This window comes from Notamacropus eugenii, chromosome 4 (genome assembly GCF_028372415.1).
Source record: "Notamacropus eugenii isolate mMacEug1 chromosome 4, mMacEug1.pri_v2, whole genome shotgun sequence".
Taxonomy (NCBI): domain Eukaryota; kingdom Metazoa; phylum Chordata; class Mammalia; order Diprotodontia; family Macropodidae; genus Notamacropus; species Notamacropus eugenii.
This window is the reverse complement of record NC_092875.1, coordinates 240,725,042-240,753,018: the sequence shown is the minus strand read 5'-3', so window position 1 is coordinate 240,753,018 and position 27,977 is coordinate 240,725,042. Positions and strand designations below refer to the sequence as shown.

Here is a 27,977-nt window from a genome sequence, read left to right as displayed (position 1 = left end):
GAAATAATGTGTAGGAATCAACACCATCTTAAGGCATTTATTATGCAGGAATGCTGTAACAAGAAATTATCCATAGGTTTTATGGGATTCAAGGCTAGCAGCAACAACTTGCTCATTTTTCTTATGAGGAAAGTGGCCCAGAAAGGGAAAGTCATTTTTCGAAAATCATACAGATACTAAGTAGCAGAACCTGACCCAGGTCTTCTATTTTACAACACGTGGTCCCTATCCCCTATGAACTAACCCATATTATTCCTTCTTCTATACTATGTATACTAAGTTATTTTGAGGAATAGTCGTCCTGTTCTTATGGTCATAATCACCATAGCAATATACAAAAATAAGAATTTTAACTTTAAAAAATTTTAGTTTTAATTAAAATTTCAAATTAAAAACAAAGTGGCCATGTTTTCTTTGGGAGTTCTCTTTCATCGATGCCTGAAGTCGTTGCCTGTGACATGACCTATAGTCCTTTAGTCTCCAAGAGAAAAAGACAGTTTGATTTTTTTTAAGTCAAACCCAGGCTGGTTCCGGGTCGGGAGGCCAGCACACAGCTTTCTCTGTAAGGCTGCATACGGGACGAAGGCGAGAGAACTAAAGGAAAGCCGAGGGGACCGGCGGGGGCCGGCGGGGGAAGGCGGGGGAAGGCGGGGGAAGGCGTCCGTGCCAGCCCGCAGCTCGGACTCTTACCTGCCCTGCGGCACTAGCAGCCAGCCGGCTTCGGAGGCCAGACCGGGGCGGGGAGCAAGGCGCCACTACCGGCGCCCACTGCCAGGGCGGGCCTATGTCTTTCCCCTCCATTTCCACGGACCCAATTTACAGAATACCAGGCCCCGCCCTGACCAGGGTCCAAACTGCGCGCTCGGCCCAGCCCGGTCCAGCTCTACACTCCCCTTTCCTTCTCTTTCTGGATCGGTGTCAGGGCCAAGACCCGGTTGTTTGGAATGCGGAACAGCCACCGGAACCTACCACTTTACAGAGCCGAGGGGTGGTTGTCCATAGGGTAGGAATGGCACCTGTCAATCTAAAGTGAGGACGTGTCACTGAGGAGCGGCCACCAAGCGCGGAAGAAGGTCCCCTCTCTTCGGTCTAGAAGCGTTCCCTAATCTTATCCATTTACCCGGAGCCGGAGAGACAACTTTCCTCCACCTCCCCCCCTTCTCTTCGAGTTGGACGCGGCCACTTCCGGAAGTGGCGGCGTCGAGACACCCAGCCGCTTTTCCTGCACTGTGGGTGAGCTGGTCGCTGTCACCTCGCAGCTGGTCGGCTCTGGTCTCGCGCAGGAGGGGAAAGCCCTGCATCTCTTGGTTCTCTGTGGCGGCGGGTGAGTGGCGCCCGCGTCCTTAGAGCGTGACACCTTCGGCCTCTCGGTTCCCGAGCTCCCGGCGCAGCTTCCGGGCGGACCCCGCCCCAGCCGGCGGCTGCTGTGGGGGAAGGAAAGCGGCCCTGGCGGGGGGCGCGGAGGGGCTGGGAGTCTTTCCCCTAGCCTGGGGGTGGGGCCGGTCCCTCCTGCAGAGGCGGAGGCAGGCAGGGGGTCTGTTGTTCGTGGTTCCCCGTCCGTGGTGGGCTTCCCGGGGGCTCCGTCCTAGTCGTGGGGGAGGGGAGATGGGGTGCGGTGTGATGGGGAGCTGAGCCCCGGGGGCGATGGAAAGATAGAGGGCGGCCGTCCTTGGTCCCATCCTGGAAGCCTTGGCAGAGTGGGGCGGGGCGGGGGCTGGGAGTAAGACAAAGTAGAAATATTTTTAGAAAGGATGCCCAACCTCCGAGCCCCAGGATGACGCTCGCGGACCACTGTGCCCCCTGAGAGTGCTGCCTCTGAACCAGCCAACCCCGGCTTGTAAGGGTTCGGTTGTTGGCTGGGTCCGACGGCTGAGCGTCAGCTTCAGGTGTGCGTAACTTAGGTCAGAGGAAGTGTTCATTGAGCACCACTGTGTCCCCCAGGATTCGGAAGCGTGAGAAGAGGTATGTGTAGGGATAGGAATCCCAAAGGATCAATGTTTTGGCTGGGGGGGGGGGGAGAAGAAAAAAATATAAAATATTTACTTTTTTTGTATAAAAATAATAGATATAAAACATAAAAATAGTAAAAAAAGAGGAAGACACAAGTTTGACTAACAGAGGGTTTGGATTTGGAAGAAAAGGAGTAAATGAGGTTGTATAAGGTGTGACTAGTTTATGGAAGGTTTTTTTTAAAGCCGGATTACAGGAGTTTAAATTTGATATAGAAAGCATTAAGGAGCCATTGTAAGTTCTCAAATATAGGAGTAGCGTGAGAAAAGCTCGTTTTAAGATGGTTAGTCTGGCAGCATTTATGTAGGATGTATTGGAGGGAGGGTAGAGATAAAGATCAGCTTGTTATAATTATAGGACTTAAGAGTGTAGAATTTAAGGACTGGAAAGGACCTAGTCCACCCCACCCCCATTTTATAGATGAAGAAACTGGGGCATAGAGTGAAATGACTTTTGCAACGTGACCCAGCTACCAGGTAGGAAAGCAAGGTGCCCTGTCTCTAGGTTCCAGTTATGTATTCTAGTCTGCCCTAGTTTGTCTAGTGCAGTCGTCTTGTTTTAACAGGTGAGGCATCTGACTCTTAAGTAACTTGCTTGTAGTCATGTAAGGAATTTTAGGGCCCTCAGATATTTCACCAATAGGAATATCTTTTGATTGTCTAGGGAAGGTAGGCAAAATTGTGAAGTAAACAAAATTTTAGTGATTTAAGCCTCTTTTTTGTATGCCTTTTCCCAGTAGTTTAATTTTAGTGTAAATGCTTTTCCGTGATGGGAAGGGTGTCAGAGACTCAGTGTTAGGCATTATAGAGGAGAAATAGCAGTACCTTTGAGTTACCATTTCATGTGAGACCAGCTTTCTCTCTTTGCCCTCCACTTCCCTTCCCTAATAAACCACAAAACTTGTTTTCTTTTCTTTCCCCCTCACCCTCCCACCTGGCACCTGAATTCCTCTTAGAGGCTAGGATTCACTCTAAATAGCTGACAGATATTTTATAGTGTTTTAAGGCTTGCCATTGTCATGCCATTGTCCTTCAACTCTCTCCTTGCAGTGTAATGATCGTGGTTTTTGTCCCTCGGGTCATCCATCTCCTCACAATTTTGCCTAGAAGTAAAATAGTTGTTACTGAGATACAAAACTTGTAAATCCATGCCTTTTAAGTGACTGCCCTCTGCTATTGGAATGTATTCATTTCTCATTTCTGTCTCTTCTAAACCCTAATTTCCTTAATGAAGCAACTTAAACAGTACTTCTGTGAAAGCCTTCCCTTCTTCCCTAACTACCTTCTATTTATGATGTTACAGAGAACTTTAAAAGCCAGAGGTCTTTGTATTTGATCTTTGAGGCAATAGGGAACCACTGGAGTTTATTGAGTAGAGGAGTTACATGGTCAAGGCTAGTCATTTAGGATAACTGTATCATAAATGGCTAATGGGAGATCCAAGAACAATTATGTATATCATTACATGTGTTAGATTTGCTTTGTTGTCAGTTTTATTTGATTATAAGACTAAATTCTGTTTGTGTGTGTATATTCATAGTTTATTGCTCACTTAATGTGATCATCTGCTGGTAACTTTTAAAATGTAGAGAAAATATTGGTCTGGACTATTGTAGTAAGGAGTGCAAGTGAAGAGAAATAGGAAATATGTGGAAAACATTTCAAAGAATTGACAAGAAAATTGACATTCATTCTTTTCCTCAATTTCTCCCATATTCAAAGGTTTTAGGTGAGGGCATTATTCCTCTTTGCTGTCTTTACTCTATGTTTTATTTCCTACTTCTAGGAAATCTAATTCTTTTAAATGGAGTCAGCTGTCATTTCTATGTTGATCTGAACTCATGTACCATGTTTATAAACCACCTTTATTTAAATGAGAAACAATGTAGATCATTGAAAGAGCACTACATTTTGGAGTTAAAGGAACATGGTTTAAATTCTGTGTTCTCTGTGCTATGTTCCTTTGAGCAAGCATTACATTTTTCTGACTCCATTTGTTTCCTTTACAAAATGAAGAAACTGATGTGGATGTTCTCAATGGTCTTTTTCATATTTTAGTTCTATGATCCTGTGCGCCATTGTTGCTTCAGATTTATCAAATTTAAAATAATTGGTTTTTCCAGTTCTTTTCTCTCCCCTCCTTACTCCCAACTCCCCTCCACCAAAAAAAAACCAAACCATCTTTTTACATCTTTACAACTATCTCATTTCTTTCAGGATTTCACTGTTCTTCCAGCAACTAACACAGGGGTTTATTTCCATCCCATACCTTACATGTGCAAAGAACATAAAACATGAGTTGAATCGGACTATAAAAGAACAAAAAGACTCTTCAGTTTAATTAAACAAGCATTTATTAAACATCTACACTCCGCAAGATACTGTGCTAGGTGCTGAAAGAATTGCACTACCCTGGCAGTAATGGAATAGTTTTTTGGGAGATAGAAGAGAATAGGGGGTGAACAATAATGTGCTGTGTAGGTGCTTAGAATTAAAAGACATAAACTAAACATTTCTTTAAGGAACTTACGTTGCACTGGGGGGATACAAATGTATACCATAAGTAAATAAACATTTTGTACAAAGTAAATTCCTAAGTGGCAAATTGGGGGAGCAGGAGTAAGCAGTATTTAGCTGAGCCTTGAAAGGAGCCAAGTATTCCAAAGGTGGAGATGAGGAAGAAGAGAGTTTACAAATGAAGGACAACCTGTGCCAGAGGATAGAGGTGAGATGTAGAATATCATGTATGGGCCACATCAAGTTGTAAATTATGGGAGGGAAATAATATGAACCCAATTTGGAAAGCTAGATTGGAGTTGTTTTTAAATACTTGGCAAAAGCATTTGTATTTTATCCTTTGGGCAGTGGGCAAAGTGATACAGCCAAACCTATGCGCTAGTAATATCAATTTAACAGCTGTATTTAGGACGGATTGCACACGGGAAAGACTAGAGTTAGGGTTAGAGTTAGGGTTAGACCAAAGGTTCCCAAACTGATTCGGCCCACTGCCCCCTTTTCAAAAAAAAAAATTACTCAGCACCCCACTGGAAATCTTTAACCCTTTAACAGTTTTTTAAAAATTTGCATCATTTTAAAAACATATAATTTTTTTAAATAGCACATCTTGAAGTTAATGTATTATAAATTTGTGGGGTTTTTCTGCATTAAATTTGAATGATGCAGTATTGCATCATGTAACTGTATAGTATAGTATCATATTGTAAACAAGTGTAGATATGCACATATTCCTGCCGATGTATGCTGGACTTCCTGACAATGCACTGCCAGCACTTGGCTTGTTAAGACCTGTCAGTGGACTTGATCAGTTGTAACTTGCATTTGATCTGTTTATTTGGAAAATAATGTAGTCACAACGACTTTAACTCTGTTACACAACTGATGAAACTTGTATGAATGGTTTTTCAAATTATTATTATCTTCTCTTTTCTTATTCTTCCACCACCCCCTTATTTGCCTTTTATTCAAACCCCTCCATTTGCACCCAAGGCTAATACCACCTTTGGGAGGGGGGCAGTGGTATCACCCATTTTGGGAACCTCTGAGGTAGACCAATTTAGAGACTATTGTAGTACAGGTAAGATGTAAGGACTTGATCTGGGGAGGAGAAAGTGAGTAGATGGAAGAATTGTTAAAGAAGTGAATTGACCACACTTGACAGCTGATTGGATATGAAAATTGAGAGAAAGTAAGGATAAATCTGAAGTTTCGAACATGGGGGATTAGACAGAAATGGAATTAGGAAGAGGATTGGATTGAGAAAAAGATAATGAGTTCTGTTTTGGTTGAGTTGCCTGTGGGGCATTCAGGTAGTTGATGTTTGGGACTGGCTTTCCAGAGAGACTTGAGGGCTGATTATGGAACTGATAGATCACCCAGAGGGAAGTACAGAAAGAGAAAGCACCTTAGGACATAGACCTGGAAGATACCTACTTACAGGTGGCAAAACTTATTTGATGAGTCAGTGGAGGAGACTTTAAGAAAAAAATCATCTGGAGGAACACCAAGATAGAGCAGTATCAGAAAAACCCAGAAAGGAAAGCATCTTCCTTGGGGGAAACCCATTTACTGCAGATGGGGAGAGAATCATTCACCAGCAATCAGGTAGAAGGAAGAAAAGGGTATAGTAAATTTAAGACATATTGTGAAATAAAAAACTGTGGGATGGGTTGAAAATTTGTAGAAAGTGATAAAGAGGGGAGGAATCAAAAATGACTCCAAGATTTCTAGCTTACAAAAGGAAAATTGCTTTCCACATTAAGCCAGTTGTTACTGGCAAAGAAATAAAATATCTTGTATCTAGTTTTACCCACTAGTGTTAATAAAGAGCAGGCAATACCTTTGTTTAGTTGTGTCCGACCTTTTGTGACTCCATTTGGGATTTGTTGGCAAAGATACTGGTGTGACATTCCATTTCCTTCTCCTGCTCAGCCCGTTTTACAGATGAGGAAACTGAGGCAACAAGGGTTATGTGACTTGCCTAGGGCCACACAGCTAGTAAGTGTCTGAGGCTAGATATGAACTCACAGAGTCTTCCTGACTCCAGGTCTGGTGCTCTGACTACTGGACCATGTATCTGCCTTGTAATTGGTTAACCAGCTGGCAGTGACTGTAGAAGTACCAGAATTGCTTGCTAGATGATTGAAGGGCCTTAATAACTTAAGAACCATCCCCCAACAAGGGGAGGTTAGGATAAAGAAGCACTGGCATAGTTTATTTTGTGGTCAGCTTTCCCAGGGACCACAGAGTCACATAAACCAGATTAAGTCACAATCTACACTTGACAATTCTTGATTATACAAGATTATGTTGCTTCTACAGTGGATCTACATGAATATATAGCAAGTCACTTAAATATTAAAGTATGCAGTTTGATATTTCATTGGATTAAAAACATATGCCAGACTGCCATACTTTTTTGAGAATATTAGAGTAGGTCTAGAATTCATGGTTAAAATTAGCAAAAAAAATGTGGCCACCTGATTAAATAGTATTACCAAGAGAACATATCATATGATGATTCCCCTTCTGCACCTGGCCTTTGTACATTATTTGATATGTCTTTGGTTTTACCTTCACCCTGAATTAAGTGGTATTCATTTACTTCAACATCAGCATACCATTGTATTAGCAGCGTTTTTTCTTCAAATTCAGAGGACCTGGGAGAAACATCTATACAAAGGTGTAGAACTGGTGACAGAGCAGAAATAGAATAAAAGAAGTTAAGAGGCTGTTGGATTTGCTTTTTATATGTCTGTCTTGGCTCCAGTTAAAATCCTTGAATTATAATTATAATGCAGTTCTACCTGATTTTTCTTATTCTCTTTTATATATCTGATTGGAAAATATTCATCTTAAACTCTTTCTGGTCTTTGGCAGAATGCTTTTAAAACCACTTTTCAGCTAGTAACATGAATATCCCTGATATTTTTATAGTAAAACATCAAATTTCATTTAACCTGACATTTTAAAATATTTTGTAAGTTAGATGGAGTGAGACAAAACTGAAAAGATTGAACTTACTTTTTTCTTTTTCTTTTCTCCAAAGGAAATAAGGACATTATTTACATTATCAATTTCTGCCCTTGAAAACAATACAGTGTCTAAAGACTTATTAATGAACTTTTCTTGGTTCTCCTATATGTGTACTTTAAAAGCATACTTCATTATTTCAGTGGATCTTGTGATCTCATCAGTGTTTTTAATCCTGGTGACAATAGAAAACTGTCTATACCTTCTGATGCCATGCAGCTCTTGGTCATATCCTTCTGTAATTATAGGTTATCTACCCAATGTGTGAATCTGGGGGAATCATAGGAACACCCCTGGATTCATGTTGAATGTAGATAATTGTAATTGTTAATTTCTGATAGGCAGAATGAGAACAGAAAGAACAATGAGAGGTGCTAGAGAACTTACAAATAGAATCTTTGAGTTGGAATGGACTTCAGAAATCATTAAGTCTAAATTCCTCATTTTAAAGATGATGAAATGGAACCCAGAAACAAAATTAAATAACTTTCTCAAGGTCACGTGGATACTGGCAGAGTCAGGACGAGAACTCAGTTCTACCAGTGTGCTAGAAGCCTTCTAGATCTCTTGACCACTGCAAGTTTTGAGCTATCCATTTGTTATCCTTGTTGCTTACCTGACGAGCCCATTTCCTTGTCATATTTTTCAGAATATCTTCTAATTTAATGTAAATTATTCAATGTAAATTATTTGATTGTATTTCTAAAATATATAAGGGTTTGTGCCCTCATTAAAAGAAAACTAGCAATTTTTTTTCTCCATTTAATCATCTCAGATTTGGGGAGATAAAGTGAAGCTATATTATGAGAATGATAACTGGACCTGTCATGTCATTTAATTGTTGTAGAGGACTCCCAAGTGAGGAAACCACTCTAGAAATGCAAATTAACATCTTCTCTGCTAATTTTATACATTTTAGAGACTTGCTAGAGTTGTTGTTCAGTTGTCCAACTCTCCATAACCCCGTTTGGGGTTTTCTTGTCAAAGATAACTGGACTGGTTTACTATTTCCTTCTCTAGCTTATTTTACAGATGAGGAAACCGAGGCAAACAGGGTAAAGTAATCTGTCCAGGGTCCCACAGCTAGTAAGTATCTGAGACCAGATCTGAACTCATGAAGATGAATCTTCATGACTCCAGGTCCACTAGTCAGTCCACCAAGTCACCTAGCTGCCCCTTGCCAGAGTTCCAAAAGGTGAAGTGAGCTGTCTGGGGCTTACACAACCAGTTTGTGTTAGAGACAGAACTTGAACCCTGGGTCTGGGGCAAGCTCTCTATCCACTGGGCTGCTTCTCAGCCCTATTATACCATAAGTTAAATCAAATGACTCATCTCACCTCAGTTGTAAAAATTACATGTGATAAAAAACTATTGTGACATTGTTATTATTCTACAACATTATAATTAAGAAGTTGTTTATAGTTTATGGTTTTTAGATCATTTAATTGAAAAAATGGAAAACCTTTGTTTATGGGGTTTTTTAAAATTAAGTTACAATATATCAGATTTTCATAGGAATAATAAGTTTTTGGTGGTGCCTTGGGAATATTACTCCTGTGAATGCTGAGCATTTGTGCAGGGGCAAGGAGAGGCACAGGCTAAATGGGTCAGAGTCTCTGCTCTTCTGGATATATAATATAGCCTCTGTTTCACAGATGAGGAGTCAAACTCAAAGAAGGCAAGTGGTTGCACAATGATAGTTATAAGCTTTTACTGTGTGCTAGTCCTGTACTAAGTGCTGGGGATAGAAAGGCAAAAGACAATCCTTGCCTTCATGGAGCATACATGTGGATAACAAGTTACATACAAAGTATATATGGAGTAGATGAAACAATAATCTGAAATGGGAGTCATTAGCATCTGGGGAGACCAGGAAAGGCCCACAAAAGGTAGGTTTTGAACAGAATCATGGAGGTAGAGGTGAGGGAGCAGAGCATTTTGAGCACAGGGTACAACCAGTGCAAAGGCAACGAAAAGAGAAATAGAGGAATTGCAGGTAGGGCAGTATAGCTGGATCATAGAGTGCCTTGTAGGAGCGAGAGTAAAACAAATGTAGGAAGGGGCCAGTTATAAAGACCTGAAAATGCCAGAGCAGTAGGTAATAGGGAACCGATGAAGCTCACTAGGTGTATGACATAGACTAACATTTAAGGAAAATCACCTTGGCAGTTTTCTGGAGGATGCATTGGATTGGAGAGGGTTGACGTAGGAAGATCAATTAAAAAGCATTTGCAGTAGTCAAAACAAATGATGAGAGCATGAACTAAGGTTGTGGCTATATATAAGAAAGGAAAATATAAGAGGGATGTTGTGAAGGTAGAAACAAAAAGACTTGGCAGTTGATTGGAAATGTGGGGTCAGTGAGAGTTAAGGAATTAAGTATGACACTGAGGTTGTTAACATAGGAATTGGGGGCTTGGTAGTGCCCTTAATGGTGGTAGAGAAATTTAGAAGGTCATAGATCTTGTTTAGATACATGCACAGAACATGCTACCTTAAGAGTAGGAAATGTGATCAAATCCATACAATATGTCATGATGGAATTTTAAAATAATTATTTTAAATAATTATTTAAATTTTATCCAGCATAAGTTAAAAGGAGAAAGAATGAAAATGTCTATTAATCTTAAACTATATGTATTTCTTTGGAGTTACTTTATTTTTTTCTTATAGTTATGGTTTATTATTTACCCAGTGTAAAAAGGAACTGTTCATTGATGTTTTTCTACTCACTAATTTTAGATGCTATAAATTTTGTTTTAGTCAATAAATTTTTCTTTTCCCATCTAGAATCCACCATCCAACATGTCCAGCAAAAAGGCAAAGAAGACCACAAAGAAGCGTCCTCAACGAGCAACTTCCAATGTATTTGCTATGTTTGACCAGTCTCAGATTCAAGAATTCAAGGAGGCTTTTAACATGATTGATCAGAACAGAGATGGTTTTATCGACAAAGAAGATTTGCATGATATGCTTGCTTCCTTAGGTAAGTTTTAGGGTCTCTTTTTCTCTGAAAAAAAAAATATTTTGTGAATCAGGGAGATCACAAGAGTACTTCTCTTAATCAGGTTAAATGTAGATGTTTGTAATTGCTCATTTGTGATAGCCTGATTGAGAACAGAACAATAAGAGGGGCCAGAGAACATAGAAAATAGAATCTTTGAGATGGAATGGACCTCAGAAGTCATTAAGTGAAATCTCCTCATTTTAAAGATGATGAAATGGAATCCAGAAAAAAATTAAATGGCTTATCTAAGTTAACATGGATAATATCTGAGCCAGAAGTAGAGTTCAGAGTCTAGGACAAGGAAAAGCAATCAAAGCAAGTAGCCCTTAGACTAAAATAAAGAGGTTTCTAGGCGTGGAGATAAGAATGATTTCATATCTTCACTTGAGCAGCAGAAGGTCAGGGCAAAATGTGAAAAGGCCAAGAACAAGAGTTCACCTAGATCAGAGGTTCTTAAGCTTTTAAGTCATAGACCCCTTTTACAGTCTGATTGAAGCCTCTGGACACCTCCTCAAAATAATGTTTTGAAATATATAAAATAAAATATGTAGGATTGCAAAGGAAATACTATATTAAAATACACTTGTAACAGTACTTAATTAAAAAAACAAATTTATAGACCCCAACTTAAGAGTCCCTGAGCTAGATAGAAGGGACTAATTTAAGGCAAAGAGTAGTTGATTGGTACCCTAGCTTAAGAAAAGTGAGGAGTGAAGCAGGATCTAGTTATTCCAGTACCTAGTCAGAGACTGGGCAACAAAAAGTCAAGATTTATACAAAGGTTTTAAGTAACAGGTAAGGGAACTGACAGCAAGCCTGGAGTTTGATACTAATCCTAGGGCTATATGATTCGGAGTTAGAGGCACTTCTTTCCTGCCCAGAGCCAAAGCTGGTTTCATCATATGGTCAGGTTTAAGCCCAATCAAGTTGGCAGATTTGGCCAGACTGGGAGGTGGGGGGGGGGGGGGGGTAATTTCTGAGAGCAAGGCAGATTGTAACAGAAAGATAGAACAGCTAGCTAGGAATATCAGGCTGCCTGGAAGAGCAATTTAGATCAGACCCCTGGGGCTGTGCCAGGTGAACAAGACAGAGAGGATCTAACTTTTGAAGGACAAAAAGGCAAAGAGAACACTTCTGTATCTTGGAGCAAGAAATATGACAGAGCTGTAAAATGAGAAACCAGGATATATTATTCTGAGCTCTATAGCTAATCCTGTATTCTGTATGTCTAATGAATTTGACAATAGAAAATAAATGTACAGACAGATATCAAGAGGATCATGTAAATAACAATACTAATCTCTTAACAGCTTTATGTTTGTACATTTAGGGTTTTTTGTTTGTTTTTTGTTTTTAAACAAACAATGTCAATGTTCATATGATAGGCCTAGTTTAATGTAATAATTTTTTGACTTCCAAGTGGCTGGAAAATTGTAGTATTTTAGATAACTTGCTTCAGGAAAGAAGAGAATTAAGGGGGTGAACCTGCATTTCCAAGGCTAACCTCTTAAAAAAATAAAAACAATACCTGTTCTATTTGTTAATGAGGATAAGACTAGGGCAGACTCAGGAAACTTTTCAGGTGACCTTGATTTATGTCATACAGTGGTGGCACATGTGAACCTTTTAAATTGTTTTCTGATTTCATTTACTTCCATACCTAGTCTGAGCACTTTGATCTCCATAAATGGAGACTGGCATGACCCAAGGGGTGTATGATCAGCTAGTCACAGGGTAACTTGGAGGGTGGGCTTTGTACCCTTAGGTAGTAGTGACTTGTAGGGAAGAGCTCCTTCTCATTTTTGTTTTAGATTGGAAGGAGTGTCATAGTAATATATATTTATAATTAGGGATATTTGCTTAGAAAAACCTTTTTTTCCCCGATAGAGATGTGCAATCAAAAAAGTTTGGAAATTACATCAGGTCAGCCATACCCACCATGTACCTACTACCTGCTATGCATAGGGTAGGTAAACCAGCTTTGCTGGCTTTCAAAGGAAGAGACAGGAAGCAATATGTGCCTAGCAAGTCAAGATCATTTTCTCCTCCCAAATCCTGATGGAGGGTCCAATGTAGGACCCTCACCCCAACAGCCTTTGGAAAAGCATATGTATGCTTTCTTCCAGCCCACTACCCTCAGCCCTCATCCTGGAGTCCAACCTTTATGGAAAAGATATAGCCTTGCAACTACCTGCTTCTACAGGGTAGTGCCATGACTACATTTATTGAAGACTCAGAAAAGAAAGTTCTTGGCACCATCAAATGGTCAGGCATGAGAAACTGATGATTTTATCAATGAAAAAGACGTTTTAAAAGATACATTACCATCTATTTTGCTGCTGTACCCTGAGGACCATGGTGCCTTTGTATATATGTTGTCTCCCCCATTAGAATGTGAGCTCTTTACAAGCTGTCTTTTCTTTGAATCCCTATACTTTATTCATTCATCAGTCATCCCTTTTTTGCCTCATAGCTTTCATTTCTACCTCGCCATTTCCTACTTCTCTTCTATAAAAATGCTTGTCTCCTCATTCTAAAGAAATACCCTCAATCTTTCAGACCTGCTACCCTCTCCTATTTTTCCTTTTTATTGCCAAATTTCTAGAAAAAGGTAATCTACTCAACAGCTGTCATTTCCTTACTGCCCACCTAATCCTTAACCCCTTGTGATAATGGCTTCCTTCCCCTCCATGCTATTTAAACTGCTTTCTCTAATATCACTCCAGTTGCAAAATGAGTCCTCAGGTTTTGAACATTCTGAGAACTGAACCATTTTTTGCTGTCCGTGTACCTCCGTGGTGTCAAGGGACTCCTGTCTCAAGTGGTAGTTGATGAGACAGAAGTCTCCTTTTACCGCCAGAGCGGGAAAGTTTCCTCAGAACTATGTGACCTGAAGAGATAGTACCCAGTAGGAACTCAGAATGCATTTTCCCATAGAAATAATAAAAAACTAAAATATGATAGTATAATTCAGACCCTTTTGTGGGTGAAACTTAGACTCTAAACAGTACTTTTAATCTTTTTGCCAGAGAAAATGTGTTTTCTAATAATTGATTTATTAGAAAACTTGGAAAACAATCCATTTGCAAGATGGAGACTAACCATATAAAATAATGATAGTAACATGTTTATTTGATATTTTATGGTTACAAAGCACTTAAATATGCATCATCTCATTTGATCTTCACAATAACTTTATGAAGTAAATTGTGCCAGTAATATTCTCCCTAATTTAGAGATGAAGGAACTCATCTCTAAAGAGAGGGATTTGTGACTTTGTAAGGTCAAATGATCAATCAGTGGTAGAGCTAAGATTGGAACTCAGATTTTCTGATTCTCAAGCCAATTATTTTCCTACTACTTTACCTTCCATATGCAAATGGGTGTATGGCAGTTGTAGATTTAAACATGCTCTCATGTTGGTGGTTACTATTGTTTTTTACTCAAAGTAACATTTGGTTTAATTTACATTACAAGCTTAAATATTATATTGCATATTGAATGATCAGTATACATATGAACATAATGATTATTATTATTATACTAGAAATAACTGCATCGCAGTTTCCAACTTTAAATTTTTTTCATGTGAATTCTTTTAGGGAAGAATCCAACTGATGCATACCTAGATGGTATGATGAATGAGGCTCCAGGTCCAATAAACTTCACCATGTTTCTTACTATGTTTGGTGAGAAATTAAATGGAACAGATCCAGAAGATGTGATTCGAAATGCTTTTGCTTGCTTTGATGAAGAAGCAACAGGTGGGTGCTAATTATGAAATAGCATCACATAGTTGTTTTCAAATCAGCTGCAAAATTAAGATGTAGGAGCCAACTATGTTAATGTTAAGTTTGCCTAGACCTTGACACAGTACAACTGAAGATTCTTGTTGCAGAAGTAGCCTTCTCAAATAGGTGACATCAGGAATTAAAATCTTTGATTTTGTAAAACTTGTCAAAAAGGATATTTTTAACTTTTATGTTCACATCCACATCTGTTATTTTATTGATACAGGTACAAATTCTACCAATATAAAGTATAACCCCTCTTATAATTTAATAGATAATCTTTGAGAGTTAATGGTACCCTTGAAAAAAATCACTACTCTTATGCTAGTCTGGTGATGAGCCTCAGATTAATGACATTAGTTTCTCCTGGGGCTTTATCTAATTCTGCCTCTTGTTGACCTCATTAGCTTTCATAGGTGTCATTCTTTTCTTTATGTCAGTGACTCACAGAATTGTACAGGATGTTCCCAGCATTAATAGCTTAAAATTGCAATAAGACTTTTGAAATGCCCTGTATATTCAACCCCAGCCTCTTCCCTGAGCTCCAGTTCCTCATCACCAGCTGCCTAGTGGACATTTCAAACTAGATATCCCATAGGTATCTCAGATGTATCTAAAAAGAACTCTTTATCTTTCTCAAATCCACTCCCTTTTTTTGAAGTTTTATTTTCAACAGAGGACAGCACCATGTTTTTAATCACTTAAGTTTACATTCTTAAAGCCATTCTAATTCCACAGTCTCTCTTATCCCATGTATCTAGTCACTCATCAAGTCTTGTCATTTCTGTTTCTGCAACATCTCAACTTCTGCTCACATGGACACCACCCTAGTGCAGACCCTCCTCACCTCATACTTGGACTAATGCAGTAGCTTCCCAATCTCTCTGTCTTTGGTTCTTCCCACTCCATCATCTTATGTAGCTGCCAAAGTGATATTCTTAAAACACAGGTCTTATCAAGTCATTCCTCTACTCAGTAAAGTCCAGTGGCTCTCTGTTTCTGGGATCAAATATAAACTTCTGTTAGACATTTAAAACCCTTTACAACATGACCCCAAACTACCTTTAACATACTTTCCTTCACATCAGTGCACTCTGTGATCCAGTCAAACTGGCCTTTTTGATGTTCTTTACACACATCATGTTTCTTTGCCTTTGGTTGGCTGTTCTCCAGTTATGTTCTATATACTCATTTGTACATGTTGCTTTTACCTAAAGAACATAAGTTCCTTGAGGTCCAGGACTTTCATTTTTATTTTTGTATCCCTAGCTGCCTAGTACAGTGCCTGGAATATAATAGGTGCTTAATAAATGCTTGAGTGTTGGTAGATTGAACGGTCTTTGCACCATTGACAGATATTCAGTTGGCCCCTACAGGACTAGCCTTTTGAGCTTAGAAGGAATTGCTAAAGATTATCATTTTTTCTGGCATAGCCTCTGAGAACCCAGAGTCACTAATGCCACAGGGAGGGATCAGGAGCGACCTTATTGAATTCCTTATTAAAAGTTACATAAGATCCTAGTTAGCGTAAAGCAGAGAATTGTTGAATTGAGTGAACTTCATGAGTCTAGTCCTTGTCTACCCATATTTGTAGTTGTATTCTCCTCTCAACTAAACATAACTTGTTTTTTCTCCAGTCTGCCTTAGCTTATGTCATTGTATCTCAACCACTATCCTCTTTATTTTCCATATTCTCCAGGCCAAGATCTGTTGTATAGTTTTTAGGCAGGTCATTTAATAAGCTCTTCCATGTTCTGTGCACTTTGCTAAGTTCTAGGGATACAAAAATAAGCTCAGAGAGCTTACATGCTATCAAGGAAGATTTGCAAAAAATAAATGAGATAATTTTATAAGAGAAAGCACTAGCAGCTGGGAGGAGTCATGAAAAGCCTCATACAGAAGATAGTGTTTAAGCTGAATTTTAAAGGAAGCAAGGGATTTTGAGAAGTAGACATGGGGAGAATATATACTCCAGGCAGAAGGACAACTAGTGCAGAACCACAGAGGTAAGACAACGAATGTTATGAAGAGCTTGTTTGGTTGGACTTACAAACATATACATATGCAATACATATAGAGTACTACAATACATACAGAGTATGTAAAGAGTAGTATTACATAGACTGCAAGGGTGGCTTGGAGCCAGCTGGAAGGACTTTGAATGTTAAACAGAGGAGTTTGTATTTGATCCTAAAAATAAAAGGGAAGAAAAACTGGAGTTTAGTAAGCAGTGTATGTATATAGGTAGATAGATATACATATGGTATGGATACATATATATGTATATATATAGAGAGAGAGAGTGACAAGAGAGAGTTCTGTGAGTCATTTGCACATAGATGATAATTAAATCCACAATAACTAATGAGATTACCAAGAATGAGAGTATAGACTGAAGAGAGCAAGCTCCAGGACAGAGTACTGGGAACCAGGCAGTCAGCAGTCATCAAGCATTTACTTGCATATTTAATGTGAACCAGGCACTGTGTTAAGTGCTAGGGATAAAATGAAAGGAAAAACACTACCAGCCCTTGAGTTTGCATTCTAATGAAACAGTATAAAAATATTAGCTACATAGAAGGTAAATACAGAGTAAATAGAAGGCAGTCTCAGAAGGCATTGCCAGTGGGGGGACTGGAAAAGGCCTCCTGCAGAAGATGAGACTTAAGCTGAGTCTTAAAAGAGGCCAGGAGGCCTATGTGAGGAGGGAGGTAATTGCAGGCATGGGGAACAGCCAGTGAGAAGGCATGGATGGAAGTAGGAGATGCAGTGCTGTGTTTGAGGGTCTGTGTGGTTGGATTGTAGAGAGAGTGGAGGAGAGTGAGGGGTAACAAATCGGAAATGCAGAAAAGGGCCAGATTAAGAGCTTAAAGTGCCAAGCAGTGTTTTCATTTTTATCCTGGAGGTAACAGGAAGCCACTGGAGTTTATTGAGCAGGGAGGTGACATAGGGGCATGAGGAACGTGATGACAAAAAATCAGATGGGAAATAGGTCAAGAAGTATGGCTCAGGAAAGATCATCAGATTTATGATTTAAGAGATTTTTGGTAACTTTAGAGAGAGCAGTTTAATTTGCATGAGGGTTAGAAGCCAGATTGCAGAGAGTTCAGAAAAGAGAGAGAGGAGAAGTGGTAGAGTGAGTTAGCGAGTACAAACAAGTTTTTTCTAGGAGTCTGGCAGAGAAAGGGAAAAGATATAGGGTCATAGTCTAGTGAAAGTTATTTTTTAAGGATGGGGAAAACTTAGGCATGTTTAAAGGCATTAGGAAAAGAATCAATAGATAGGGAGAAGTTAAAAATTAGAGAAGGGGGGATTGTCATTCTTCTAAAGAAAATGAAAGGAAATGGGATCAAAGGCCCACGTAAACAGTTAACTTTAGCAAAGAAAAATGTCACTTCATTATCAGAATTGAGAAAAGGAAGAGAGAGAGTTGGGGTAAAAAAAAAGAGAGAAGAGGGTTTTCAAGTTGAATGCCAGTTTTCTTGGTTAAATTGAAAACAAATTCATCAGCTGAGAATGTTGGGAGGATAGGGCGATGGGGGACACATTAAAAAGAAAGGAGGAGGTTTGAAATGGCTTCTGTGAGCAGTGAGAGGGAAATAGGAAGGAATGAAAGAATTACCTTGCTCTGGTGAGGTGGTGAGTGAAGGTAATGACTGTCAGTGAATGACCCTGCACTACTTCCCTGCAAAAGAAAAGCAAAGACCTTGTAGCAAAGATCCTTAGTCAAGCAAAAGAAATGAACCAATTTGCCATGTATGATAAGAACTATGTCTGCGTCGGCTCCTGAACCTCTTTTATCAGGAGAGATGAGCAGCGTGCCTCATCGTCCGCCTTCTGGAATCATGGCTGATCTTTATGTTGATCAGAATTCTTAAGGCTTTCAGAGTTGTTTGTTTTTTTACAATGTTGTGATTATTATATTGTCCTTGTTGTGCTCACTTAAATACTGTCATTACAAGTCTTCCCAAGTTTCACTGACACTGTCTCATTCTTTCTTCACGTGCACAGTAATTATTCATATACTTTGATTTCTTTGACCATTTCCCATTTAATTATATATTAGTATATAATAATTAAATAATATATTGATTAATAATAAAATCATTTCCTTTATAATTCTTACCCACTACCAAAAATGTTGCTTTAAATATTTTGTATATACAAGTCCTTCCTCTTTTGTATCTCTTTGGTGTATAAGCCTAGCAGTGGCATTGCTGGGTCAAAGGATATCCACAATTTAGCAACTTTTTTCCAAAAAGGCTGACCCAATTCTAGCTCCGCTAGCTGTGTGTTGTACATGAATTGTAATGCCCCACCATCTCTGCCTGGATGTATGTTTAAGAGTTTACCTGGACTGCTCTTCACTGACTGGGTGGAATGTGATGTCTGGACTTTGAGCTACCCTAATACCTAAGAGACATACTGTGTGCAGAGCACTGAATTAGGCACAGAGAAAATACTAAACTTAGATAAAACATAATACCCGCCTTTTTGGAACTGACAGTCTAGTAAGGGAATTGGAGACAAGGATAGTATAATATATGGTATTAATCATAAATGCATTAAGGAATTGCAAAGCAGAGTGCTCTATGAGGCCTGAGGTTTCTTGGAGTTAATGGAATTTGAGATAGACTTTACAGGACAGGTAATAATTTCTTTGATAAAAATTGACATTCCAGGCATTTGGAGTAATGTGTAAAAAAAAAAAATGGGTAAGTGTAGAGTATATTCTGATGTAGAGCCCTATGAGGATAGAGTGCATAGTTCATGTACTTGAGGCTAGAAATCAGGCAACAAAACATTTGTTATCTACTCTGTGTATTGTGCTTTGTACTGGGCATACAAAGATGAAAATGAACGTGTTTTGCCTTCAGTTCCCAAATTGTGAAGGGCTTTGATTTCTGGGCAAAGGAGTTTGACATTTAATTGGTAGCTATTGGGGAGCCACTGAAGACTTTTGAGCAGAGGCATTCTAGAAAGCGATTTGGAGCTATGTTCCCAAAGTTACTTAAACTCTGCAATTCTTTGACCTAGCAAAAGAAGTGGGAAGATCTATTGGTCTGCTGGTAATAGCATTTTACAGGAGGGTGGTGGCAGTGAAAGGTGAAGAAACAGTGTTACTGGAGCGAGATGTCAGTGGAGGTCTCTGCTCCAATCCATCCTCCACATAAGACCAAAGTAGGAGTGTTTGCTCTTCCACTTAATATACTCCTGGAGTTCCCTTTTGTCTCTGAGTTAAAGTAAAATCTTGTCTATTTGATCTTAAAGATCTTTCACAACTTGCCTACAACCTATGTTTTAGGTTGATTATATGTTAGTACCTTTCCAGTGCTCCAGTCCAGCACCGCTGACACTATCTCTGCCTTTACCCTGGCTGTCCCTTATGCATGAAATTTATTTTTTCCTTATCTCTCACTTTCGGAACTTTTTCAAGATACAGCTCAAGCACCATTTTCTATAAATAGTTGCCTTTCTTGATTCCGTGTTATTGCTCTTTTTCTCTAACTTGAATGTATTCTGCACATATTTATATGTATGCATGTTGTCTATCCCAGTAAAATGTGTGCTCCCTGAGTATTTTTCATTTTTATCTTTATAAAGGACCTGACATGTGATAGACATGTAATAAATGCTTGTTGATTGATTCACTATAAGAGGTGAGGAAGAGGGGTCAAAAGTAACTTCAGTGTTATGAAAATAGGGAACAGGATTAATGGGGCCATAAACAGAAATAATGAAGTCATTAAAGAGCAGGTTTGAAGAAGCCTGCTAGGAAGTCTTCCTTTTCATGAGTGCAAATCCACCCTCAGACACTTACTAAGCTGTGTGACCCTTGGCAAAACACTCCAGTATCTTTGCCAAGAAAATCTCAAATGGAGTCACAGAGTCAGACATGACTGAAAAATGACTCAGCAACAGGTAGAGTATCCATATGGAGAGGGCCTGTAGGTAGCTGGAGATAGACATCTGGACATCAAAGAAATGGTCAGAACCGAATTTAGAAGTTTGGAAGTCATCTGCTTAAAAGGTGGTAGTTGAATCTGTGGGAGTAAATGGAATTAGGGAGACAGCATAGAGGGAAAACACGTAGGGTCAAAGCCCATCCTGGGGAATGCTGGAAAAGGAGTTTAGAAGAGAATGAGAAGTATCCTCACAGGACATAGAAGAATGGTTAAGAAAGCTTCAGAAGAATGTGATGTCTTTGAAGGTTAAAGGAGAAGAAGAAGATAGAGCAGAAAATAAAAGATGGTAGTGCTCACTATGTGTCATAGGCTACAGAGAGGACTGAAAAAGGGTGTGTTAGATTTGCCAATAAGCAAAAAAAAGGCAGGTAAGTAGAGGTGTAAGGATTAGAGGAAAGTGAAAGCATTCCCTGTAGATCACTGCTAAATTTCTTTGCAAAGGTAAGGGGAGGGAGAAATACAAATATTACTCAATGAGATAAATGGGTCCCTTGAGTAGGTCAGAGTTTGGAGAGTAGAGATTTTGTTGAATACGGTTTGCTGAGACAATTCTTGTTCTCCTGAACATATTAACATTCCATTTATGGTTTTATCTCCTAATCCAACAGCTCCTTTTATAATGCTAAACAAATCCCTAGGATTTGTGTCATTGAGCTTAATTCTTTTGGCTCTTTCCTTTGGGAAACTTGTACTTCCAAAAGCAGATTTTTTTTCCCTGTCTCCCCTTCTCTAGAGGCTTAGAGTATTATTCAGTTTTTCCCCTAACTTCCTGAGCAGCCTCATCCAAATGATTGATTTTCAGTTTCCTGTTAATTTGAATGTTTTATGGTTTTCAGTTTAAGGAAGATTTTTTTTTAACAGTTCATCTCTCATTGAAGGGAAATATGTTGATCTGTTAAATTGAATATATTTTTTCTTTTGTTTTTTGTTGTTGTTATTGTTACAGCTAGGATAGCCTATATTCTTACCTTAGCAACTTACCTGCAAATTTTTGCTGTATATCTACATGGTAGATACTTTTCTCTTTCACTATTAAGTGACCTTTCATACTGAAGATTGCATGTCACTTGAGTTAGTTATTGCCATATTTTATTTGGTGATTTTAACACAATTTCTACAGTCAACCAGATTTAACGGCCCATGATAAGGTTAGTTGCTAGCTGCTCCTACAAGAGAAATAGTTTTTGAAATGGCCCAGAATGCAGTGGAAGTAGACTAAAAAATCTTATCATTTGTAATAGTTTAAAATTTTGTGCACAATTTATATTATAGCTTAAAAAATTCATTATAACATTTGAAACAAATATAATATTCACTAGCTAATGTCCAAGATTAAGAGACGTATTCTTGCCTGATGGAAAGTGTTTTTGTTCCTTAGGACACTGTGAAAACTAAGAACTTTGATTTTGGATTATTGGGATTCTTAGGTCTTTTTGGTTTATTTTGTGCTTCTAAGAAAATGCCTGTTGTATATAATTACCTTTAATTTCTTATTATTTGCAAAACTTTTTGTTGCTGCTACATTACATTCAGTTCCAAATATATCTCTCCCTTCCTCCCCTACCTAGTCCATTACTACATATGACAGACTATACAGTATTCCATACCCATAGAACTCCACCTCTGCAGCAGTCAGGAAAAATGCACTCAATTTTACATGGTAGCAAAAGCACATCTGCTTTGCAAAAGCAAATAAACACAATTTGCAACTTTAAAACACAATTCAGCACACATTTAAGTGCCTGCTATGTGCCAGGTACTGTATAGAAAAAGTAATGTCTACATGTATATCTGTAAAAGCTTATTATTTGTGTCTCCCCTTCTGTTTCTTGTTCATGTTGGTATTTCTGTCAAAATCATAGATTTTTGGTTAAAAGGTACCTTAGAAGCCATTTAGTACAATAATAACTCCTTCCTCCCCCTTATTTTACTGATGAGGAAACTGAGAATACAAAGTGACAAAGCCAGTGGTTGAGGTGGGATTTGAACCTTAGGCTTCTTGACTCTCAGGTCTGATGCCCAATCCCAAAGCCAGTTTACCTCTCTATATTCAGATTTTTCTTTTTTTTATTCAGTCATAGCATTTAGTAGGTTCTGTTTTCTTCTTTTCTCATCCCTTCAGATAGACCTTTGCAAGTTATTTATCTTCTGCATATTTATCATTTTTAATGGCATTTAGTGTCCCTAAATGCCAGTTTTATCCAGTTGTTCATCAACCATTTTATAGTTTGATTTTCAGTTCTTTGCACTTATAGATAGTGCTGATATGTTTGTATGGACAAACTTTTCCCCCCTTTACAATAACTCTATTAAAATGTAATTCTAATGTTGGGATTATCAAGTTAAAATCTGTAATTATTTTTATGACTTGTATGCTGCCAGATAGTTCTCTAAAACTTCAGTACTTTTGCAATTCTGTATGTTTGTTTCTTTACAACTCTACCAGCTTTGAGTTTTGCCACGTTATTTTTTTGTCAGTTTAATGGGAGTAAAGCAGGATCTCGGTTGTTGTCATTTGCATTTCTCTGCAAGGTGGTTGAAGATTTTTCAACATAGTTTACGGTTAAGTGTACCCGCTTCAAAATTCTTTGTTCATGTCCTTTGTTCATGTCAGTTTTCAGTCCTTTGGTGGTTGAGTTTTTCCCCTCAATTTTCATATCAGTTCCTTAAAAGATCAGTATTGAAATTTAAATCTTACTACAGTTCATACCCTAAAAGAATTTAGTCATAATTTCATTTAATCTTCACCTAAATGGTATGTTTTGAGATAATGATAAACATCAGTGAAAAAAATAGGAGCCATTGAAAGAATTATTTCTATAGAGAGATATTAACTTCAGAAGCTCAAAATAAAGTGGAGAACTGAGCTAATTCCTTGTTTCAATTCTCCATTTTACATTTGTAAATGTATGTACGTATGTATATGTATGTAACTATATTATATGTAACTATATCTGCAGTTTCCTCTTTCAGTTTCCTTATCTGTAAATGAGGGGGTTGGACTAGATCCAGGGTGGGAAACCTGTAGGCTAGAGGCCACATGTGGCCTTTTAGGTTCTTGGATGCAGCCTTTTGACTGAGTCCAAGTTTTACAGAATGGATCCTTTTTTATTAATGGGATTTGTTTTGTGAAGTTTGAATTCAGTCAATGGGCTGAGCCCAAGGACCTAGAGGGCCATGTGTGACCTGGAGACTGCAGGTTCCCACCCCTGGACTAGATGATCTCTATTCCCTTCCAGTTTCAGCTTAGTGATCCTATGGGTATTTGAAATATTTTATGACGTTGTCCTAGTTTAAGAAATTGACAGTTGCAGGAAGATCTCAAACTCACTAATTTTTCCTTTGTTGTAGGCACCATTCAGGAAGATTACCTGAGAGAGCTGCTGACAACAATGGGGGACCGATTTACAGATGAAGAAGTAGATGAGCTGTATAGAGAAGCGCCTATTGACAAAAAGGGAAATTTCAATTATATTGAGTTTACACGCATCCTTAAACATGGAGCAAAAGACAAAGATGACTGAAAGGAATCTCATATCTGTCATTATTATTCCTTTTTCATTTATGTTTCATTCCCAAGACTCCTTTTTTTTCTGATAGAAACCTGTTGCATACACATAGCTTTATAGCCTTGGCTTTTCCTAAATGTATTTATTCTAGGCCCTTCTACCATAATGTGTGTGTGTAATCATACTGGAAATGGGGATGATGTAAATTGTTTTGAAAAGAGTTTGAGAATTAAAAAAAAAAATCAATGAATATGAAAGCCCAGAAAAAAAAGAATCTCAGTATTTCTGGTTTTGCTGGATTTTTACATTTTTATAATATAAATGCTATTTTGAAATAAAAATTGTGTCAATTCAAAGTAAAATATCATGGCAAGTTAAACAGATGTGTGGGGGTTTTTGGAATTATTTTTGGGAGATTTTCAACTTTACATGGTTCAAATCACGTGGTTAAGCTGGTTTGCCAATGTCAATATTGAACAGTGTATATCTGAACTTTAAATATTTAACATTAATGTGAAGTAAAAACTATTATACTTACTCAGACTTTTGTCATGCTTTTAGTGAGTTCAGAATTTTAGATTATTACATGATTAGTTAAATTTTTCAGAAGATTTTTTTTTTTACTTACCATTTCAGTTTAATCCTAGAACATGAGGAAAATATCTGGAGCTCATTCCATTTGCCCATGAGCCCTGGATGACTAAAATTCACATTCACCGAAATGAAACCTCTTCCAGGGCCAGTATGGCCAAGTCTAATTTAAGTGAAGAATGTATAAGGTCATTATTTATGGCACCACTGATTTATTCCTAGATGTCTGGGATCTGAAACAGCTTCAGATTATCCCATGTATGATTAGAAATTATATTGGCTGCATTATGGCAAGAAAAGTATGTTGCTTTTCATGTGGCCTCCAAGGTGCTGAAAGTGTAAGTTGGAATAATGTTATTTAAGGGAGAACTGGAAAATTAGGACCAAAGAACATCATTACTAATATTTTTTAAACCAAATATCACCTTGTGATACAATGAATTAAATTTTATTAATATTTCCTTATGAACCTGCAATCAGTATTGCCCAGCTTTCTCAAAGGGGTTGTTTTAATTATGAGTATATACAACTGCAACTGATAAATTAGATGTTGTTAAAGTAATTGCATTTATTCAAGTAAAGGGGCATCACACATTTCCATTGCCTTAGGCAGTCATATTGTAGCACTGCTTTTAGACTGAGTATCCTTGGCAATTCCTACAAGACGTAAGAAGAGACTTTGACTCAGTGCTCAGCAGAAGAGGTGAGGGATTCTAGACAATAGTATTGCCATCATTTCTGATATATTCATTTGTAACTCATAGAGAAATATATACGGAGATTAAAAATTGCACAACGTCCACGGGACAAGCCTACTCAGAGCACATGTCAAATACCTCTCTGGTCATAGGGCAATCCTAACCAGCTAGTGCATTGATAAAGTCAGAGAGAGCCATCTGGAGGAAGGAAGTCAGAGGATATGAGAGCGTGACAGTGGGGGCTTTTGATAGTTACCATACATTGGTGTTTTACAATCTTTACATCTTCCTAAGAATGTTATTACTTCTTTTCATTAAAGTCGTAATTTTGTTTTGTTAACATGACCTTATAATTGTATCACTGTTTACAAATTACTTTTATATATGCTACTTCATCCTTATAACTGAGGATAGGATAGGCAAGTATTACCGAGTCATACTTTTCACAGAGTTAGTGTTATTAAACGGCAAGCCACTTCTAGTTCAATATGTAATCAGTTTCATTCCTTAAGATACTTAGAATCCAGACTGCTACCTACTAGCTGTGTGACTTGAGCAAGTCATTTCACACCTCTGGGTTATAGTTCCTTCATCTGTCAAATGAATTGACTAGATGATTCCTAAGGTCTCATATGCTGTAACATGCTAATTCTATTAATGATCAAGGAGAGAAAAAAAACCCTTGACTTCTCTTTGACTTAAAGGGGAAAACCCCTTGCCTTCCTGTTAACAGTTTGCCCCATCACCTTCCTCCCACAGTTGTGACTTCACTCTTGCCCTTTCCACAACTTGGAGTCAAATATAAAATAACTCAAAATGTAAAAACTCAGCAAAACCTGTTAACGTGAAATTTTACTTTTAATTTTAAAATTAAAAAACAGCAATCTTGTAAAGCTTTGTTACTGTGTTTGCTTCATCGCCCTTGTAAGTAGCAAGTGGGGGGAGGTATGAAGGGAGGGAAACTAATTAAAATCAAACACTATTCGTTAGCTGCCACTGAATCTTGTGCATTTTAGGTGTGTAATAAATGTTACTGGCATGAGAGTAGGAGTGGTGCTTCTCCCTCTCATTTTGATCGCTGACCCTTTCATGACAACCATACAGATGTCTTTGTATTATTGAGTCTCCAGAGCAATCACCTCCTTTTTTTCCATTGATCACCTTCATGAGGACATTGATTTTCCATGCCTAATACTGTGTGTAGAATTATAGTTATAAAACTTCACATTGTGTTCAGAAGCATAGTAGTGTATTGCTTAGAGTAATGGACTTGTAATAGAGCTGCCAGGATACAAATCCTTCCTTTGACAGTAGCTATGTAACTAGACAATCTTGGCCTCAGTTTCCTCATCTGCAAAAAACAGGCTGATAATCCCTCCATTACCTATTAGTGCTAGACTAGACAGTTATGAGGCTCAAGTGAGAGAAAGCACTTTGTAAACTTTAAGTAGCGATATCTACATCAGCTATTATGTTTTGATTCTTACAAAACCCCTTTAAGATGTTCAGGGATTGTCTCCATAAAAAAAAAAAAAAAGAAAGAAACTTGGGTCTGTAGAGGTTAAATGTCTTGCTCAAGGTTAATTTATACCTCTAATAAATATAGGAGCCACTTGGTTCAGTTGGTTTTGAACTTAGGCACAGTAGCTAACCATTTACACTACACCATCACTGACAACCTTGGAAATACCTTGGGAGGGAGTATGGAATTTAATCAGATGCCAACTTTTAGTTTGAAGCCCAAGAGTTTCCTTGGCAACAAATGATGTAAATCACATATCCCTGTTGTCATGTCCTCTATACCTCACTTCCTAAGGTGGTACCTATTAAACTGGGTAGTTTTGCAAAGCATGGAAAATGGCCACTGGGTGGCAGTATTATTCCTAGTACTGTCAGTCATACTCCTTTATTTAGTGGCCATTCCTTTGTGGAAAGGTCTCATATCACTTCCAGACAGTATTATGCCCTCAAAATGTTTAATTTGTTCCTTAGATAAAGTAAAGGATAGCACAGGCTGCCTCAATGATTTTCACAATCTGGAACTCTAAAAAAAATCATCAATGGCAGAAGTTGACCACATATTCTGACCTGATAACATTCAGTTGTGTTTGACTCTTCCTGACCCCATTTGGGGTTTTCTTGGCAAATTATCCAACTCATTTTACAGATGAGGAAATTGAATCCAACAGGGTTAAATGACTTGCTCAGGGTCACACAGCTAGTTGAATTAAGGAAGTTGAGTCTTCTTGAACCCAGGCCTGCCTGGCACTCTATCCACTGTGCCACCTAGCTGTGCCTGTCATAGGAGATACCATGTTACAGTAGGAAGTATGGCTTCTGTCCTCTGAGCTTCTACTTCTGTGAAATGGAGTTGGACTAGCAGGCCCTCGATGTCCCTTCCACTGCTAGATCTCTGACCGTATAAAGTGTCATGGTATACCAAGAAATAAAACACCTGTTAACTGAGTATTTAAGCTATTTGGCAGAAAGTGCTTTAAAAAGTTCAAGAGTTTGGTTAAAATAGTGTTAACCTTCTCTAGGGACTTCATATTGGAGGTTCACCTCTATTTAGAGCAAGGGAAGCTATCCTTTAACTGCTTCCTGTTGATGGCACAATGAAAAGAACACTTGGAATCAGGGAACCCTGGGTTCAAATCTAGCCTCCGATGTTAGTTGTATGACCCCAGACAAGTCATTTAACCTCAGTTTCCTCATCTGTAAAATGAGGATAATAATAGCTCCTACACTCTTCCCTTATTGGGAGGGTACAATGAGATAATATTTGTAAAATGCTTTACAAAACTTTCAATTAGCTACAGGCCAACTCTACTTTGCATCAGCTTAGCAGTATTTCAA

The 27,977-nt window shown here is 38.3% G+C and overlaps 1 protein-coding gene across 1 annotated transcript; it reads left to right on the top strand.

Moving 5' to 3' along the window:
• Positions 1 to 16: 16 nt before the first annotated feature.
• Positions 17 to 26,014, top strand: LOC140501091 (myosin regulatory light chain 12B-like). The gene is made up of 4 exons (XM_072604312.1): positions 17 to 1,324; positions 10,350 to 10,545; positions 14,169 to 14,330; positions 23,675 to 26,014. Exons 2-4 carry the CDS (start codon positions 10,365 to 10,367, stop codon positions 23,845 to 23,847), a joined length of 516 nt encoding a protein of 171 aa, XP_072460413.1. The 5' UTR covers positions 17 to 1,324; positions 10,350 to 10,364; the 3' UTR covers positions 23,848 to 26,014.
• The last annotated feature ends 1,963 nt before the right edge of the window (positions 26,015 to 27,977 follow it).

Coding starts and splice junctions, on each gene's coding strand:
- LOC140501091 (XM_072604312.1), top strand. CDS start 10,365: ATGTCCAGCAAAAAGGCAAAGAAGACCACAAAGAAGCGTCCTCAACGA. Junction 10,546..14,168: donor TGATATGCTTGCTTCCTTAG/GTAAGTTTTAGG, acceptor GAATTCTTTTAG/GGAAGAATCCAACTGATGCA. Junction 14,331..23,674: donor CTTTGATGAAGAAGCAACAG/GTGGGTGCTAAT, acceptor CCTTTGTTGTAG/GCACCATTCAGGAAGATTAC.